Here is a 16,124-nt window from a genome sequence, read left to right as displayed (position 1 = left end):
GGACCCTGCCGGATCTAGTAAAAACGCTAATGTGAAAGTAGCCTAAGAGATGTTGTTTGCAAACCTTCAGGTTTTTTTTTATCACGCGTGTGGAAAAACGCATCAAAACGCATTGCACCAATGCAGAAAAACGGAACGCAATCGCAGACAAAACTGACTGAACTTTCTTGCAAAATGGTGCGAGTTTCCCTGACCGCAACCGGAGCCAATCTGTATCGTTCGTGTGAAAGAGGCCTAAAGCACCATTGTAAAAAAAAAATGTAAAATTTTTTTTTTGCAAACTGTATATTAAAAGGGCTTTCCAGGATTGGAATAACATGGCTGCTTTCTTGCAAAAAATAGCCCCACCCCTCTCCACGGGCTGCGTACGGTATTGCAGCTCTGTTACATTGACTACCAACAGGCTAGCTGCAATACCAGACATAACCCATGTGTTCTTAGCAGAAAGCTGCCATGTTGTTCTATTCCTGGACAAGCCCTTTAATATTTCTGAAGGTTCCCAGATCTGGAGATATGTGCTGCAGCCTCTACCCAGACTGCAGTGACTCTTAGTAAGGCCTCATGCACACGGGAGTAGCTGTTTTTGCCGCCCCCAAAACACGGATACCGGCCGTGCGCATTCCGGATTTTGCGGAACAGTACGTCCCTCTTTAAGAACTGCCTATTCTTGTCCACAAAACGTACAATAATAAGACATGTTCTATAGTTTATTTTTTGTGGGGTCACAGAACGAAAGTGCAGATTGAAATGTAAAAAAAGGAACCAAAACTACAGCCGTGTGAATGGGGCCTAAGGAACGGTAATGTGCACATCGTAATCCCTGTGACCATGTAATTATTGCGCAGTTGCCTGTGCCGTTATAAAGCCGTATATGGTTACCCCGCTCTGCTTTCTGCCAGCAGTCACTGGTACAGCTATCAGTAGACCGTTAGAAGGGCTGGCGGTGCACGCAGTGATCTTTGCCTTGTTTGTTACATGACTTGCAGTGTATTATTGCCTTTGTCCTGAGGTCAGGATCTTGTCGTCTGTCATCTCTTACGAGAGTCGTGTCGTTATTACTCCTGGGTGTTTTACTATATTTAGTGCACTGAGCGCGGCGCTTCATTGTATAGTATGGCTTTCTGCCAATGATCTGTTTATATCATACTGGAAATAACAGGAGACGTATCTTATTTTCACCATTAGTAGTTTCCGACTGTCTTAAAGTGATCCTAAAAGGGGGAAAAAAATAAACCAAGACGTGTAGTAGCAGATGTGCTGACTAACGCCGTGTATCTGCGGCTGAAATCTATTTTATTTTTAAGGGGCGGTACAAGCAGTTTTACCGCTAAGAGGTAGCTTGCCATTGCGTTTAGCAGCGGCGAGGTTTGAGGCCGTGTCAGTCTGTCACATCGTTGGCGTACTTCAGCAGCAGGGTGGCTGCGACATGTGAGCGCAGCCTTTCTGTCCCAAGTAGTTTATTTTCTCTCCTCCTCGCGCCTTTATGTGAAGCAGTAAATACGGGGAAATTGTGCTGCTTAACCCTTTGCCTCCGCAGCCAGTTTTGACCCTAATTTTTTTTTTTTTTTCACTTTATGTTGTAAAAACATGTAATTACTTATCCAAGCCATTCTGAGATTTTCTCGTGACACATCGTACTACATGTTAGGGCTATATTTGAATCTATGTGCTTAAGGGTCCATTCACACGTCCGCAACTGTTTTGCGGTCCACAAATTCGGATCCGCAAAACACGGTCACCGGCCATGTGCGTTCCGCATTTTGTGCACCGCACATGGCGGCCACTATGATTAGAAATGCTTTTTTCTTGTCCGTGGCTGCAGACAAGAATAGGACATGTTCCATTTTTTGCCGGCCCGCAGAACGGAAGTGCTGTCCGCATCTTTTGCGGCCCCGTTGAAAATGAATGGGTTCCGCAAAATTGCGGAACGGATGCGGACTCATTTTTGTGGATGTGTGAATGGACCCTTACCTTTTTTTATTTATTAAAAAAAATCTAAATTTACAGAAAACTTGGAAAAATTAGCAATCTTTGAAATTTGATTTCCACTGCTTTTTACATGGAGAGTAAAACCTCCCAAAATAATTAATTAACTTTAAGTTTACGTCTATTTTTTGTTATTTATTTTTTTAGGAAACTTAGAATTTTAAAAGCAATTTTTAAAAATTTCAAGCAGTTTTAACTGATTAGTTCTTTGCCGCCTTTTCCAGTGTCTCTGCCAGCGGAGAATCCAGGGCTGCGACACTTTATAGTTCAGTCCATTGCCTGTTCGGATGTAGCTGTACATCTGATTCCTTAAACTTAGCTGTACGTCCAGACTGCATCTATGTCCATTTGCGTCAAAGGGTTAAAGAGGTTGTTGGATATAACTGTAGAGTTTAGATCGGTCTGAACCCTGTGGCCCCCACCGATCCTTAGAACGAGGGGAGGAAGTGCTCACATGTCACACTTGCTCTCCTCGCTGTGCAGGACGGGCTCCATAGTAGTCTCGATTCCATCCTCAGCAGCGGGGAGAGAGCGCGATATGTGAGTGCTACTCTCTCCTCGTTCTAGGGATCGTTGGGGGACTCATCGCTCAGACCACCACCGATCTAAAGGTTTTTGAAAAGTTAGAGACCATTTAAAGACTCTTGTTGAAAGACCCACCGTTCCAGCCTCGTGGCTCCCTTCCCTGCCGTACCAGTTCTTGGTCACAGCCAATCACCGGACCAGGCAGGTACCTCACTGCTGAGCCTTACGTATGACCTTTGCCTTCATCTTTCCACAGGTGAATACATAAAGACCTGGAGACCCAGATATTTCCTTCTGAAAAGTGATGGATCATTTATCGGCTATAAGGAGAAGCCAGATTCCTCAGAGCAAAGCCTGGTTCTCCCCCCGCTCAACAACTTCTCTGTAGGAGGTAGGTGCTAGAATCTGAGAAGCAGTATATGTCACAGGAGCCATTTAACACCTGCTAGATAGGTAACGTCCATCTCTTCCCAGAATGTCAGCTCATGAAGACAGAGCGCCCCCGCCCCAACACCTTTGTCATCCGTTGTTTGCAGTGGACTACAGTTATCGAGCGCACTTTTCATGTGGACACCCCGGAAGAAAGGTATAAGGCCAAAACATAATCTCTCACAATGTATCCCAGTAAACTGCTGTGTGCTGACGGTGTCCATAAGGCTCCATTCAGATGTCTGCGGAACGGGTGCGGACCCATTCATTTTTTAATGGGGAAGGAAAAGATGCGGACAGCACACAGTGTGCTGTCCTCATTTCCGGTCCGTGGCTCCGCAAAAAAATAGAACATGTCCTATTCTTGTCCGCAGCTGCATTTCTATTGGGGTGCCGGCCCGGTGTTTTGCGGGTCTGCAATTTGCGATTCCAGCAAAACACTGCGGACGTGTGAATAGACCCTTACAGTGACCACAAGCACCATCATGTTCTGCACTTCAGACTTCTGAGCAAGTGCAAGGCATGGAGACGGAGGATCAGTCAGTGATGAGAACCCTAGCTGGGAATTTTTTTTATTTTTTTTTTGTCAACCACCAAATCTATGTTTTACAATATACAGAATATCCCATTTCTGTCTGTTGGTAATAATCACATCACTAATACAGGGAGGAGTGGATGAGGGCGATCCAAACTGTAGCCAACAGCCTGAAGAACCAGGAGAATGATGAAGAGGAGGAGGCCATGGACATCAAGTGTGGTTCTCCTAGTGACACCCCAAGTACGGACGAGATGGATATAGCCATGTCCAAGGGACGACCTAAAGTTGTAAGTATTACTGAATGCAGAAGTCGTATTGGCCAGTGAAAGCATCCATACTATTATGGTCATAACAATGGGCTTCTAAGCCTGTGATGACGAACCTCCGCCGCTCCAGCTGTGGTAAAACTACGACTCCTAAGACGTACACTTGCTTGGCTGTTCTCAGAGCTCCCTAGAAACTAATGGCGCATGCTGGGAGTCGTAGTTTCACCACAGCTGGAGTGCCGAAGGTTAGCCATCACTGGTCTAAGCTGTGGTTACTTCTCAGCTCTAAAAAAAAAATCCTTATTGTAGGAATCATTTGGGGATCACTGTCGTCATGCCTTCAGTTTGTATGGTTCGAAAACGCCCTTTTAGAAAAACATGGCTGCTTTCTTCCAGATACAGCGCTCTTTTTACTCATTAGCGTGACTACTGTTTCGGCTTAGTCCTATTCTAGTGATTGTGACTGAGCTGCAATAACAGACATAGCCCATAGACAAGAGTGGCGCTGTTTCTGGAAGAAAGTAGCAATTATTATTTTTTTCTAATTTAATACAACTTTTTAACATTGGGACAGCAATCGCATGCTTTTGCGTTCACTGCAGAAAAGCATCCAGGCAAACCAGAGTCTCCTTCACATTTACGAATACAAAATAGTTGTAATCTCAGACGTTCATCAGTTGAAATTATCAAAGGTGCGGACACCTGAGCCATCGTTCCCGGGCAGCAGATTGTGCATTTACACTCTGCTGCCCGGGAACAATGATTTTGTATAGTGACAGGACATGGCAGTAGCGATTTCATACAGTGTAAATGCAGCAGTCACGTCCACTTGACGAGCATCCAACTGGCCTGTGTGAATGCAGCTTAAAGGGGTTATCCAAGCCATGTGGGCATCAGTAGCGATGCGGGTGCTGGTGAACGGCTTAAGTATAACCTGTGAGGTGCCCGGGCATTATAGGGGTTGGATAACCCCTTTTAAGTGTTAAGTTCCCCTGCAGCTCCACCACAGGTGAAGTGAAGTATTACATGGTACCCAGTGAAATCAAGGGGCTCTCTGTAATTCATAGACATCCTGCAGGAACGGGGATGCTGTTTATAGCCACTCACTGCTCTAAACACATGGATGTAGGTATCTAAAATGGTGGACTTCTCTATTAACACAGTGGGGCAGATGTATTATTACTGACCTAAAACTAGACTAGACTGGAAGCAACTGCACCACATTTATCATAGTCGTGTACACGGTTTGATAAATTTGACGCTTTTTGCTAGACGTGCGCCAAAATTCAGGTGTCTAACATTTACCTGGCACATTTTATGACTCCCTTTGCTACACACTATTTAGTGAGCCATAAAGTATCTAAAACACATAATAAATGTGCCGCAAGTTTCTTTTTTGTTTAGTTTTTGTGTGTGGGATGGGGGGGGGGTTGGGTGCATTTTGTCCTAATGAGGCGGTCGATACGGGAATACAGGCTTCTTAAACTAAGGCCGTGAAAGGGGAACCCATTAGTTCGGGATATTCTACAAATGCTTTACTCTTATTACCAGCACATTTTCATGACTTTTTTTTTTTTTTTTTGTCTTCAGACCATGAATGATTTTGACTATTTGAAACTGCTGGGAAAAGGAACATTCGGAAAAGTGATCCTGGTCCGAGAGAAAGCAACAGGTCGTTACTACGCTATGAAGATTTTACGGAAAGATGTCATAATTGCTAAGGTTGGTGCCGAATGTGAAAGGTTGGGGGAACTATTCCAGCTGGAAGGTTTTGACAGTTGGGAAAAAGCTGGGGTAACAAGAATAGCACATCTGTACTTAGAGAATAATCTTAAATCCTTTCAACAACTACAGACAGAATTTCAATTGTCGAACCGTATATTTTACCAATACTTACAATTGAGACATGCCATGAAGACTCAGGAACGGAAGACTTTGACTGTGCATTCCATGCCGGTGATTGATTCAGTGGTGCAGGCCAGATTATCGCGCACGATTATCTCCATGGCTTATGCCAGTCTACTAGATAAAGTAGTACGTGATCCATTAACCAGTCTTAAGACTAAATGGGAGAGGGATGTTGGAGAATTGTCGGAGGAAAAATGGAGGGATGTTTTGGGGGAAGTACCCGCGATATCTATGAGTTTGGCACATAGGCAATTGCAATTATTCCTTATTCGTAGGGTATACAAGACGCCACAACTCCTGTTTAAGATGGGTCTACGTGCGGACTCTAACTGTCCTAGGTGTGCTGCCCCGGATGCAGACTTGGCTCATATGTTTGCAGTACGCCAGTCCTTCAGGGGGAGCGAATGTGAGGTCACAGGGGTCAGTTAGCAGACCGAGGGTTGCTCTTGGTTCTTACAATTTGTAGAAGACCCTGGGCAGGCGTACAGCAGTGATAGAGAGGCTGGCACATGGATCCTCTGGGGCACTCTCTGAATATAGGGACCAGGCCGGGTGGTAGGTTAGGTGCCCTGGGTGTTGGAAGTTTAGCGTGCCGGTGGCAAGATCCCTTACAGTTCGTGACGCCAGTGCCGGTAATGGTGGCACACAGATTTGTTGGAGGAATAATTGAGGTACTCACGATTATGGTGAACTAGAACTCCTCTTTACTGAACAGTTCAACTATATATACAGGCTTCAGACAGTTCCATATGAAAGGATATTGGTATAAGGCAGGCTTTACATAAATAGTCGGTAGAATCCTAGCAAGATAACTCAGAGGGAATAAACTCACAGATCAGGCTGTACTTTCTGCAGAATCCTGTCTGACTTTCTCCAAGGCCCGGATGCCTAATAGCTGGCTTTATCCTTGGGTAGGGAAACCTTCCTCTGGTATAAATCCGCTTGCTGTCAATAAACTTCTGCCCTTCAGCTTTCTACTTGGCTGGATACAATTAGCACTGCTCTGTACTTTGCAAAATGCAGGATAACTTCAGGAGGAAACTTCTTCTCCTAGACTAACTTCTGAGCTTTACTTACTCAGGACCTCAGGCAGGCACGACTGAGCTACTTGGCCTCCTGGACTGGACTGACCTAACTCTTTCCTGTCTGGGCCTAACTATATTACTAGGGGGTTCCCTAGCTCCCTCTACAGTTTGGGAGGAGAAACTACACCCCTAGCAGGCCTGGTACACAGGAGATAACATGAAAATATGCATTACAATGCAATATAAAATACCATGACCATGTTCCACATTAGGTGGAGAACATATCAGGGTGGATTTGATTTAAATCAAAATGATTTATATCACAATTTAAATCACTAGTCAGTAAGGCTTGATTTAAATCATAGTTTTCTACATAAAGACAAATTCTTGCTGGTATAACTTATAATATGCAAGTAGATGAAGATTTAAACAACTTTTCATATTAATGAAAAATACAAATGTGATAGCACTCTGCATCCAGCATTCTGTCCTGTATTTTCCGTTTGTATATGTATTTCGCCATAGTGATGTGCACCTACATACAGGTTGTGCTGGCTCAACCCCCCACATTTTTTCTTTGTAGCATATATTGGAGGCGTGGCGATCTCCTTTGAGTCAAGCACACCTGATAAGTCAATCTGTCCTGGAGGCTGGTTTTAAAGTCAGTATAAAACTGAGTCTGCTTATATAGCACCTACCAGTAGCCATTTGGCTCCAGGAGAAGTATATGGTGGCCTCAGCATGCATGTTGGTACTTGCATCCCTGGATCCGATGAAAGCTGTAATGGCACCGGACAGGGTTAAAAGCGGAGTGTGCTTGGCGTGCATGCTGACCTGCATTCCCTGGACTTTGTGTGGCTGTCATGGCCCATAAACAGGTAGGAACTAGTGTTAGGGACCACTCAATAGAGGCGACCTTGACATGGTGAGTGGTTTATTATGCTTTGGCCAAAATGTACACCAATGCCTCATCCAGCATGGAGGCAGGGCAGAATACTAGTTGCAGAGTGCTATCACATTTGTATTTCTCGCCCAGTTTCCTTGGGGGACACAGAAGACCTTGGGTATAGCTCATCTCCATAGGAGGCGTGACACTAAGTGAAAACTGTTAAGCCCCTCCTCCACAGCTATACCCTCAGCCTGGAGAGAGAGACTGCCAGTTTTTGCTTAGTGTCCAAGGAGGCAAGACACTCCCTGCTCTGCAGGGCTGGTTTCTCCTTGTTTAAATTTTAGATTTTTACTTTTTTCTTTTCTTTTTTGTTCCAGATCATCAGGGATAACAGAGACGCACTAGACCTCTCTGTTCTCCCGGGGTTGAACTGCGCCATTGCCGGTCACCCGCACTGCTGCCTCCCCCACAGAAGGCAAGGTGGACCAGGGCAGCCCAGCTCCCCTACATCCCGCCAGCGCAAGGGTTGCCCGCACGCCAAGTCCCTCTTCCAGCGTCCTGCCACTACGGTGCCAGTAGCTGAAGGGGCGACCCTGCTGGAATGGACCGAGGGTGAAGACGGCTGTGGTAAGAGAGAGGCTTCTCCAGCCCTACGTCCCCCACCCTGGTCTCCTGCGTGCCTGACCCCCATACTGGGCCTCTAGTCCCCTGCTGGATCTATGCTGGCCCCTGGGGTGCTGCAGAGCGGCAATCTCCTTCTGCCCCCCCCCCCCCCCCCCCCCCCCCCTGCCTGGCTCCCATAGACATGCAGCCAGTGGCTGTCTCCACAGCCAGCTACAGAAGCGGCAACATAGTTTATTTCTCTATCAGCACAGGCACCCGGTCTCTGGGTCCCCCCCTACATCTCCTACCGGAGTGTTGCTCCAGGCCTGAGGCTCCTGACGGCTGTGGAGTAAGGCCTCGCCTCCGGCCGACATTGGTATTCCGGTGCGGCCGGGCGCCGCAAAAAATCTTAGCCCAGGCTCCGCGGCCTGCTAGGCCGCCATTCCGAGCCCCTGACTCTTCCGGCCGGCGGGGTGGGCTCCCGCGGCCGGCAAGCCGCCATTCTGGGCCCCTGACTCTTCCGGCCGGCGGGGTGGGCTCCCGCGGCCGGCAAGCCGCCATTCTGGGCCCCTGACTCTTCCGGCGGGGTGGGCTCCCGCGGCCGGCTTTGGGCTTGACTTCTAGGCCCAGCAGGCCCCGGCCGACCGTCGGTGCCGGTCGGTGGGGCTCCGCAAACTTTGGCCCATGCTTCGCGGCCTGCTGGGCCGCAATTCCGACCGGCCCGCGGGGTGGGCACCCGCGGCCGGTTTGATGCGCCGCTCCGCCTCAGGTCCCGGCGGTACATACCGGGCGCCGCAAAATTTAGACCCCGGCTTCACGGCCTACTAGGCCGCAAAATTCCGGCCTCTGGTGGAGGGGGCGGGAACTTCTCCAGGCGCAAATTCTTCCCGCCGGGAGGTTCCTCCGCCCCCAGGGGATCGCAGCGCCGCCCTCCAGGCCGGATCCATGTTAACCCTTTGGGTACAGGCCGGATCCCAATGGGCCTGTATGGCTGGCCCCCCTTTTTCCTTTTTCCTGACTACTGTGCCCCTATATGGTGGCCCCCTTTAGCCTCAGAGAGGCTGTGTTTTAAAAAAAAAAAATTATATATATATATATATATATAATAGATTTCTTTTGGACTGCGCAGGACGCTGCAGCCTCATCAGTAGTGCTGCATGTCTGCATGCCCTCTTTCCACAGGCGGCATGTTTGTTGCGCTCCCAACCTGCGTCGCTGCTAGGGCATTTCCCCTTTTAGGCGGTTTTCCTGCCCTCTTCCAGGATACGGCGCCGGCCAAGTGCATGCGCCCCTTCCGTAGGCAGCATTCATCATCTCTCCAGTTATGGTGCCTGCCATGTGCATCCCCCCCTCCTAGGCGGGATACTGCACTCTCCCTGGCTGCCGGCTGGCCATGTGCATGACCCCCTTTTAGGCGGAATACTGCACCTTCACCGGATACGGTGCTGGCCATGTGCACGACCCCCTTCCATAGGCGGAACGCTGCACTCTCACTGGATTCACTGCCGGCCATGTGCGTGACCCCCTTCCATGGGCGGAACGCAGCGCTCTCACTGGATTAGTTGCCGATCATGTGCATGACCCCCCTTTTTAGGCGGAATACTGCACTCTCACCGGATACGGTACTGGCTATGTGCACGACCCCCTTCCATAGGCGGAACGCTGCACTCTCTCTGATGGGCTATGATGTACTTATGTACTATGTTACTATGCTGCACTCTCACTGGTTTCGCTGCCGGCCATAGGCATGACTCAGGCAGCATACATACATCCCTCTGTCTGTGGTTGTTTTCTCGCAGGTACGTTACTGGCCATGTGCATGTACCCCATACATGGCGGGGTGCTTGCACTCTCGCTGGATCCGCTGTCGGCCATATGCATGACCCCTCTTCTGTGGGCGGTGTACGCACTCTCGCTGGATTCGCTGCCTGCCATGGGCATGCCTTCCTTCCTCAGGTGACATACACACATTCTCACTGACTGTGTTTGTCTCTCACCAGTACGTTGCTGGCCATGTGTATGACTCCCATACATGGCGGGTGCACGCACTCTCCCTGGATGAGATGCTGGCCATTTGCATTACCCCCCCTTTTTTTCTGGGCGGCATGCTACACTCTCACCGGATACCTTGCTGGCCATGAGCATGGCCCTCTAACATGGGTGGAACGCTTGCACTCCCATTGGATACGGTGCTGGCCTTGTGCGTGACCACCCCACATTCCATGGGCAGAATTTGGCACGCTCATGAGATTCACGGCTGTCCTTGTATGGCTGTGCTGGACTTGTACATGTCCCCCTTCATTGGCAGAGTAGTTGCACTCTCGCTAAGTCAGTGTTGCGTGTATTATTGCACACTCACTTAATGCTAGGATAACCCTGTGCATGTTCCCCTTTCACTAGGTGGACCTCCTGCGTTCCTGCTGGATTATAGGGTATGTCCTGCTTCTCTGAAGTAGGTACGGCCTTAGGCATCACTCCCTTTTGGGACCGGCCTTTGCACTCTTGCCGACTGCAGTTTGCCAGATACAATTTCCCCCCTTTCGGGGTGGACTGCTTGCGTTCCATCGCATGCTATACTAGGCTTGTGCATAACTCCCTTGCAGGTTGCACTTTGCAATTACATACATGCTGTGGCACTCTGTGGCGAGCCCCCTTTTTCGCTGAATTAACCTTTTTGCAGTGAGCGGACGTTCTTGTGCGTTGTTTGGGCCGTGTATGCCTTCTCCTCCTGTAGGTGGGTTGGCCTTCTCACTGCTTACGGGCTGCTCGTACGTATGCCTGATCTGCTTCCTGCGGCATACTTTTGTTTTCTTGGGATACGATGCTTGCCGCAAGCCTTGCACTCGTCTCTAAGGAGTTCATTCTGTCCACCTGACCCGGACGGGCTCTACTTGCTCTCTGCTGCACGGAGCTGGGTGGTACTCATTCATTTAGTTGGCCCGTCATCCCAGGGAGTGTTCGTGGTTCCTAGATGCGTGCCCATTCGTCCCTGCGCTAGTGGTCACATGGTCGAGAGTGCTGTTGTCTGAAACGCCCCTCGAATTCTTCGTTGGCTCTGGCAGTACTGCGGTTCCCTTGCCTGCTGCAATTTCCTCCTCTTCGGATGTAGTGTGGTATGAGTCCTTCCTCTTGGCGCCTCTACGCTTCAGTCTGATCTGCTACCAGGTGCGGGCCGCTTTTCTCGGGAAGGTCACCCAAATTCGCTTGGGTGCTCGATTACCCAGGTCGGAGGACCTCCACCTTGGGTTCTTCAGGGTATTCGCCTTCTGCGAGGCGGTGAACCGGGCATCTCACAGTGTAGCAGGGTTCTGCTTTTGAGCTGTCCTATGGCTTCCCTGTTGCCCACTCCTCCGTTCGGTTGGAGGGGGTTATGCCGGCCTCTGTCTCGACTACCTTATCTCGCCGGCTCTGTTTGGCTCCCGCTCGGTACAGATCACTCCGATGTGGCTTCTGTCCCGCCAGACTTCAGAGGTTGTTCCTTCACTGTCCTCCCCTCTGGGGAGAGCATGGTTGTTCATGTGGATGGTTCCGGTGTTCCTTTTGGCCTCGTACTGTCTCCCTTGTTCACACTGGCTGTATTAGCTGTGCCTATTTACCGAGTCTACCGCGTTCTGTCCTCCCGCTGAGTGCAGATTGCGTGGTCCATTCTAAGACAATGGTCCTGCTGTAGACTTACCTTCTCGGTAACTTGGGGGGACTACCTTTCGGTCCAGATTGTCCTTTGATCTCCCACACCGGGACTGTAGAACATGGCTACATCAGCATGGACTTTAGCCTGTCTTGTCCTGGCATCTGGCGGATACTGGGCTGTTCTTCCTCTTCCAGCGTTCCCCGGCCCTCTGGGCCTGTCAAGACCTTCTTACTCGAAATGGCTCTTTGGTTCCTCTGTACTGTCCTTCGGTACCGCCCTGGGAACTACATACTGAGCTCTCGGCGCTCCAATCTTTTCCTTGGAGCCGTTACAGAAGTTCTCCCTACCCCGCCTGTCCTGTACGGTTGTGTTTCCGTATCAGTCGTGTCTCTGACGGGTGCCTGAATGGCCCCTTTTTGTTCTGAGCCTTCTGTCTTTTCCCAGGACAGGGCTGTTTCTACATCCCGTTCCTTCCTTCTGAAGGTGGTGTTGCCTTTCGCTTCAACACTTCACCGATTTGGACGTTGTTTGGGCCTTGCCGGTTTTACTTGGAGATCTCCGACTCTTGTCGACGTTCGGTCTCTTGGGTTTCCTGGAGGTCCGCGCTTAGAGTTGACGGACTCCAGGGTGGTTTTCCTCCGCTTTATCAGATTGGCTATTACTGAGGTTACCGCACCGAGGGCAGGATTCTGCATTTGCTGTCACCGTTCATTTCACCAGAGCGGTCGGTGCCTCCTGGGCCGGAGGCATTGGGCTTCGGCCATGCATTTGAGCAAGGCGGCCACAGGTCTTCCTTGCACGCTTTACAGAGTTCTACAGGGTGCATACTCTGGCTTCGGCGTATGCTGCCTTGGTCCGCCTGGGTCTGCAGGCGGCGGTTCCTTGATGCCTTCGGGTGCTTCGCCTTGGAGCTGTGGTCCCTCCCCTTTTGGACTGCTTTTGAACGTCCCAAGGTCTTCTGTGTCCCCCAAGGAAACTGGGCGAGAAAACGAGATTTTTGTATAACTTACCAGTAAAATCTCTTTCTCGCTCTTTCCTTGGGGGACACAGCACCCACCCATTCATTGTTTTTCTCTACACGGTTTCCGAGTTTGTGTTACCCGTTGGGTAGTTGGCTTGTTGGTTCCTTGTTGGATCCTTGTTGGACTTTGCCTTTTCTCACTGCTTGGACACGCAACTGGCAGTCTCTCTCTCCAGGCTGAGGGTATAGCTGTGGAGGAGGGGCTTAACAGTCTTCACTTAGTGTCACGCCTCCTATGGAGATGAGCTATACCCAAGGTCTTCTGTGTCCCCCAAGGAAAGAGCGAGAAAGAGATTTTACTGGTAAGTTATACAAAAATCTCGTTTTTCCGTTTGTATATGTATTTCGCCATAGTGATGTGCACCTACATACAGGTTGTGCTGACTCAATCCCCCACAACTTTTCATATTAGTTTGATTAGGTTGATTCTGCATTCATAGGTTTGTAGAAGTTAGGATTAAGGTATTTTTCTCAACTCTGTTCATGTTATAACATTTTTGCTGTGAAGAAGAGGCATGTGATCTCTGCTGAGTCAAATTCAGTTTTGAGAACTGCAAAAGTAAACCAAACATCTGTGATAATATCTTGTAGGCAGAGAAACTGCCCAATAATCTTACAAAAACCTCTGGAAGAGCATGACATTGTGAATGGATTAATGGAATTTATTTACCAAAAAAATTACACATATAGAAACATTGAAACATAGAATGTGTCAGCAGATAAGAACCATTTGGCCCATCTAGTCTGCCCAATATACTGAATACTATGGATAGCCCCTGGCCCTATCTTATATGAAGGATGGCCTTATGCCTATCCCATGCATGCTTAAACTCCTTCACTGTATTTGCAGCTACCACTTCTGCAGGAAGGCTATTCCATGCATCCACTACTCTCTCAGTAAAGTAATACTTCCTGATATTACTTTTAAACCTTTGCCCCTCTAATTTAAAACTATGTCCTCTTGTGGTAGTTTTTCTTCTTCTTTTAAATCTTCTCTCCTCTTTTACCTTGTTGATTCCCTTTATGTATTTAAAAGTTTCTATCATATCCCCTCTGTCTCGTATTTCTTCCAAGCTATACATGTTAGGTCCTTTAATCTTTCCTGGTAAGTTTTATCCTGCAATACCAGTTTAGTAGCTCTTCTCTGAACTCTCTCCAAAGTATCAATATCCTTCTGGAGATATGGTCTCCAGTACTGCGCACAATACTCCAGATGAGGCCTCACTAGTGCTCTGTAGAGCGGCATGAGTACCTCCCTCTTTCTACTGGTAATGCCTCTCCCTATACACCCAAGCATTCTGCTAGGATTTCCTGCTGCTCTATGACATTGTCTGCCTACCTTTAAGTCTTCTGAAATAATGACCCCTAAATCCCTTTCCTCAGATACTGAGGTTAGGACTGTATCACTGATTTTATATTCTGCTCTTGGGTCTTTACACCCCAGGTGCATTATCTTGCACTTATCAACATTAAATTTTAGTTGCCAGATTTTTGACCATTCCTCTAGTTTTCCTAAATCCTTTTCCATTTGGTGTGTCCCTCCAGGAACATCAACCCTGTTACAAATCTTTGTGTCATCAGCAAAAAGACACACCTTACCATCGAGGCCTTCTGCAATTTCGCTGATAAAGATATTAAACAATATGGGTCCCAGAACAGATCCCTGAGGTACCCCACTGGTAACAAGACCATAGTCCGAATATACTCCATTGACTACAACCCTCTGTTGTCTGTCCCTCAGCCACTGCCTAATCCATTCAACAATATGGGAGTCTACGTACAGCCTTCTACATAATTAAAAAACGAATCTTTATTTCATGATGGAATAACCTTTGGATGGTAATATATTTTCCTCAAAAAGCATTTTATATAAAAAAAATATGATTGAAATCAAAAAAATATATATATATATATATATATATATATATATATATATATATATATATTTTTTTTTTTTTTAAATCATTGCTGGAGCGTTTCTGGTGTGGAGTATATAGACAAACAGAAAACCGCTATGGAGTTATTTTACCAAAGACTCCACTGGTGGGGTATCTTGGGTATGTAGAGGACCTAATAACCACCAATGATTATAAATTAGCGATTGCTAAATTATTGTACATTGCACGTAAATCCAGCCGATCTCTCCGACTAAGGCCTCCTGCACACAACCATATTTTTTTGCGGTCCGCAAAAACGGGTTCCTTTTTGCCGTGATCCGTGACCGTCTTTTCGTCCGTGGGTCTTCCTTGATTTTTGGAGGATCCACGGACATGAAAAAAAAGTCGTTTTGGTGTCCGCCTGGCCGTGCGGAGCCAAACGGATCCGTCCTGAATTACAATGCAAGTCAATGGGGACGGATCCGTTTGACTTTGACACAATATGGTGCAATTTCAAACGGATCCGTCCCGCATTGACTTTCAATGTAAAGTCAGGAGTTAATATACCATAGGATCGGAGTTTTCTCCAATCCGATGGTATATTTTAACTTGAAGCGTCCCCATCACCATGGGAACGCCTCTATGTTAGAATATACAGTCGGTTTTGAGTTACATCGTGAAACTCAAATCCGACAGTATATTCTAACACAGAGGCGTTCCCATGGTGATGGGGACGCTTCAGGTTAGAATATACTAAAAGAACTGAAGGTGCTGCCAGGCAGCAGGGGGCAGCCCCCCCCCCCCCCCTGTAGTTAACTCATTGGTGGCCAGTGCGGCCGGCCCCCCTCCCTCCCCTGTAGTTAACTCGTTGGTGGACAGTGGGCCTTCTCCCCTCCCTCCCCCTCCTAATTAAAATCTCCCCCCTATCATTGGTGGCAGCGGAGTGTACCGATCGGAGTCCCAGTTTAATCGCTGGGGCTCCGATCGGTAACCATGGCAACCAGGACGCTACTGCAGTCCCGGTTGCCATGGTTACTTAGCAATTTGTAGAACCATTATACTTACCTGTGAGATGCGATGTCTGCGTCCGGCCGGGAGCTCCTCCTACTGGTAAGTGACATGACCTGTCACTTACCAGTAGGAGGAGCTCCCGGCCGGACGCAGACATCGCAGCTCACAGGTAAGTATAATGGTTCTACAAATTGCTAAGTAACCATGGCAACCGGGACTGCAGTAGCGTCCTGGTTGCCATGGTTACCGATCGGAGCCCCAGCGATTAAACTGGGACTCCGATCGGTACACTCCGCTGCCACCAATGATAGGGGGGAGATTTTAATTAGGAGGGGGAGGGAGGGGAGAAGGCCCACTGGCCACCAACGAGTTAACTACAGGGGAGGGAGGGGGGGCCCACTGGCCACCAACGAGT

The 16,124-nt window shown here is 48.4% G+C and overlaps 1 protein-coding gene across 2 annotated transcripts in view; it reads left to right on the top strand.

The window, feature by feature from the left end:
- The window catches only part of AKT2 (AKT serine/threonine kinase 2), a 61,973-nt gene that overhangs the window by 23,790 nt on the left and 22,059 nt on the right, over positions 1-16,124 (top strand). For both annotated transcript variants that reach the window (XM_040442296.1, XM_040442297.1), the window contains exons 3-6: positions 2,768-2,902; positions 2,986-3,097; positions 3,606-3,765; positions 5,335-5,466. In XM_040442296.1, coding sequence (XP_040298230.1) covers positions 2,768-2,902; positions 2,986-3,097; positions 3,606-3,765; positions 5,335-5,466 — 539 coding nt within the window. The remainder of the gene's footprint in view (positions 1-2,767; positions 2,903-2,985; positions 3,098-3,605; positions 3,766-5,334; positions 5,467-16,124) is intronic.

Source organism: Bufo bufo, chromosome 8 (assembly GCF_905171765.1).
Source record: "Bufo bufo chromosome 8, aBufBuf1.1, whole genome shotgun sequence".
NCBI classification, from domain to species: domain Eukaryota; kingdom Metazoa; phylum Chordata; class Amphibia; order Anura; family Bufonidae; genus Bufo; species Bufo bufo.
Note: the sequence above shows the minus strand (reverse complement) of the source record. Positions and strands in the feature narration are given on the sequence as shown.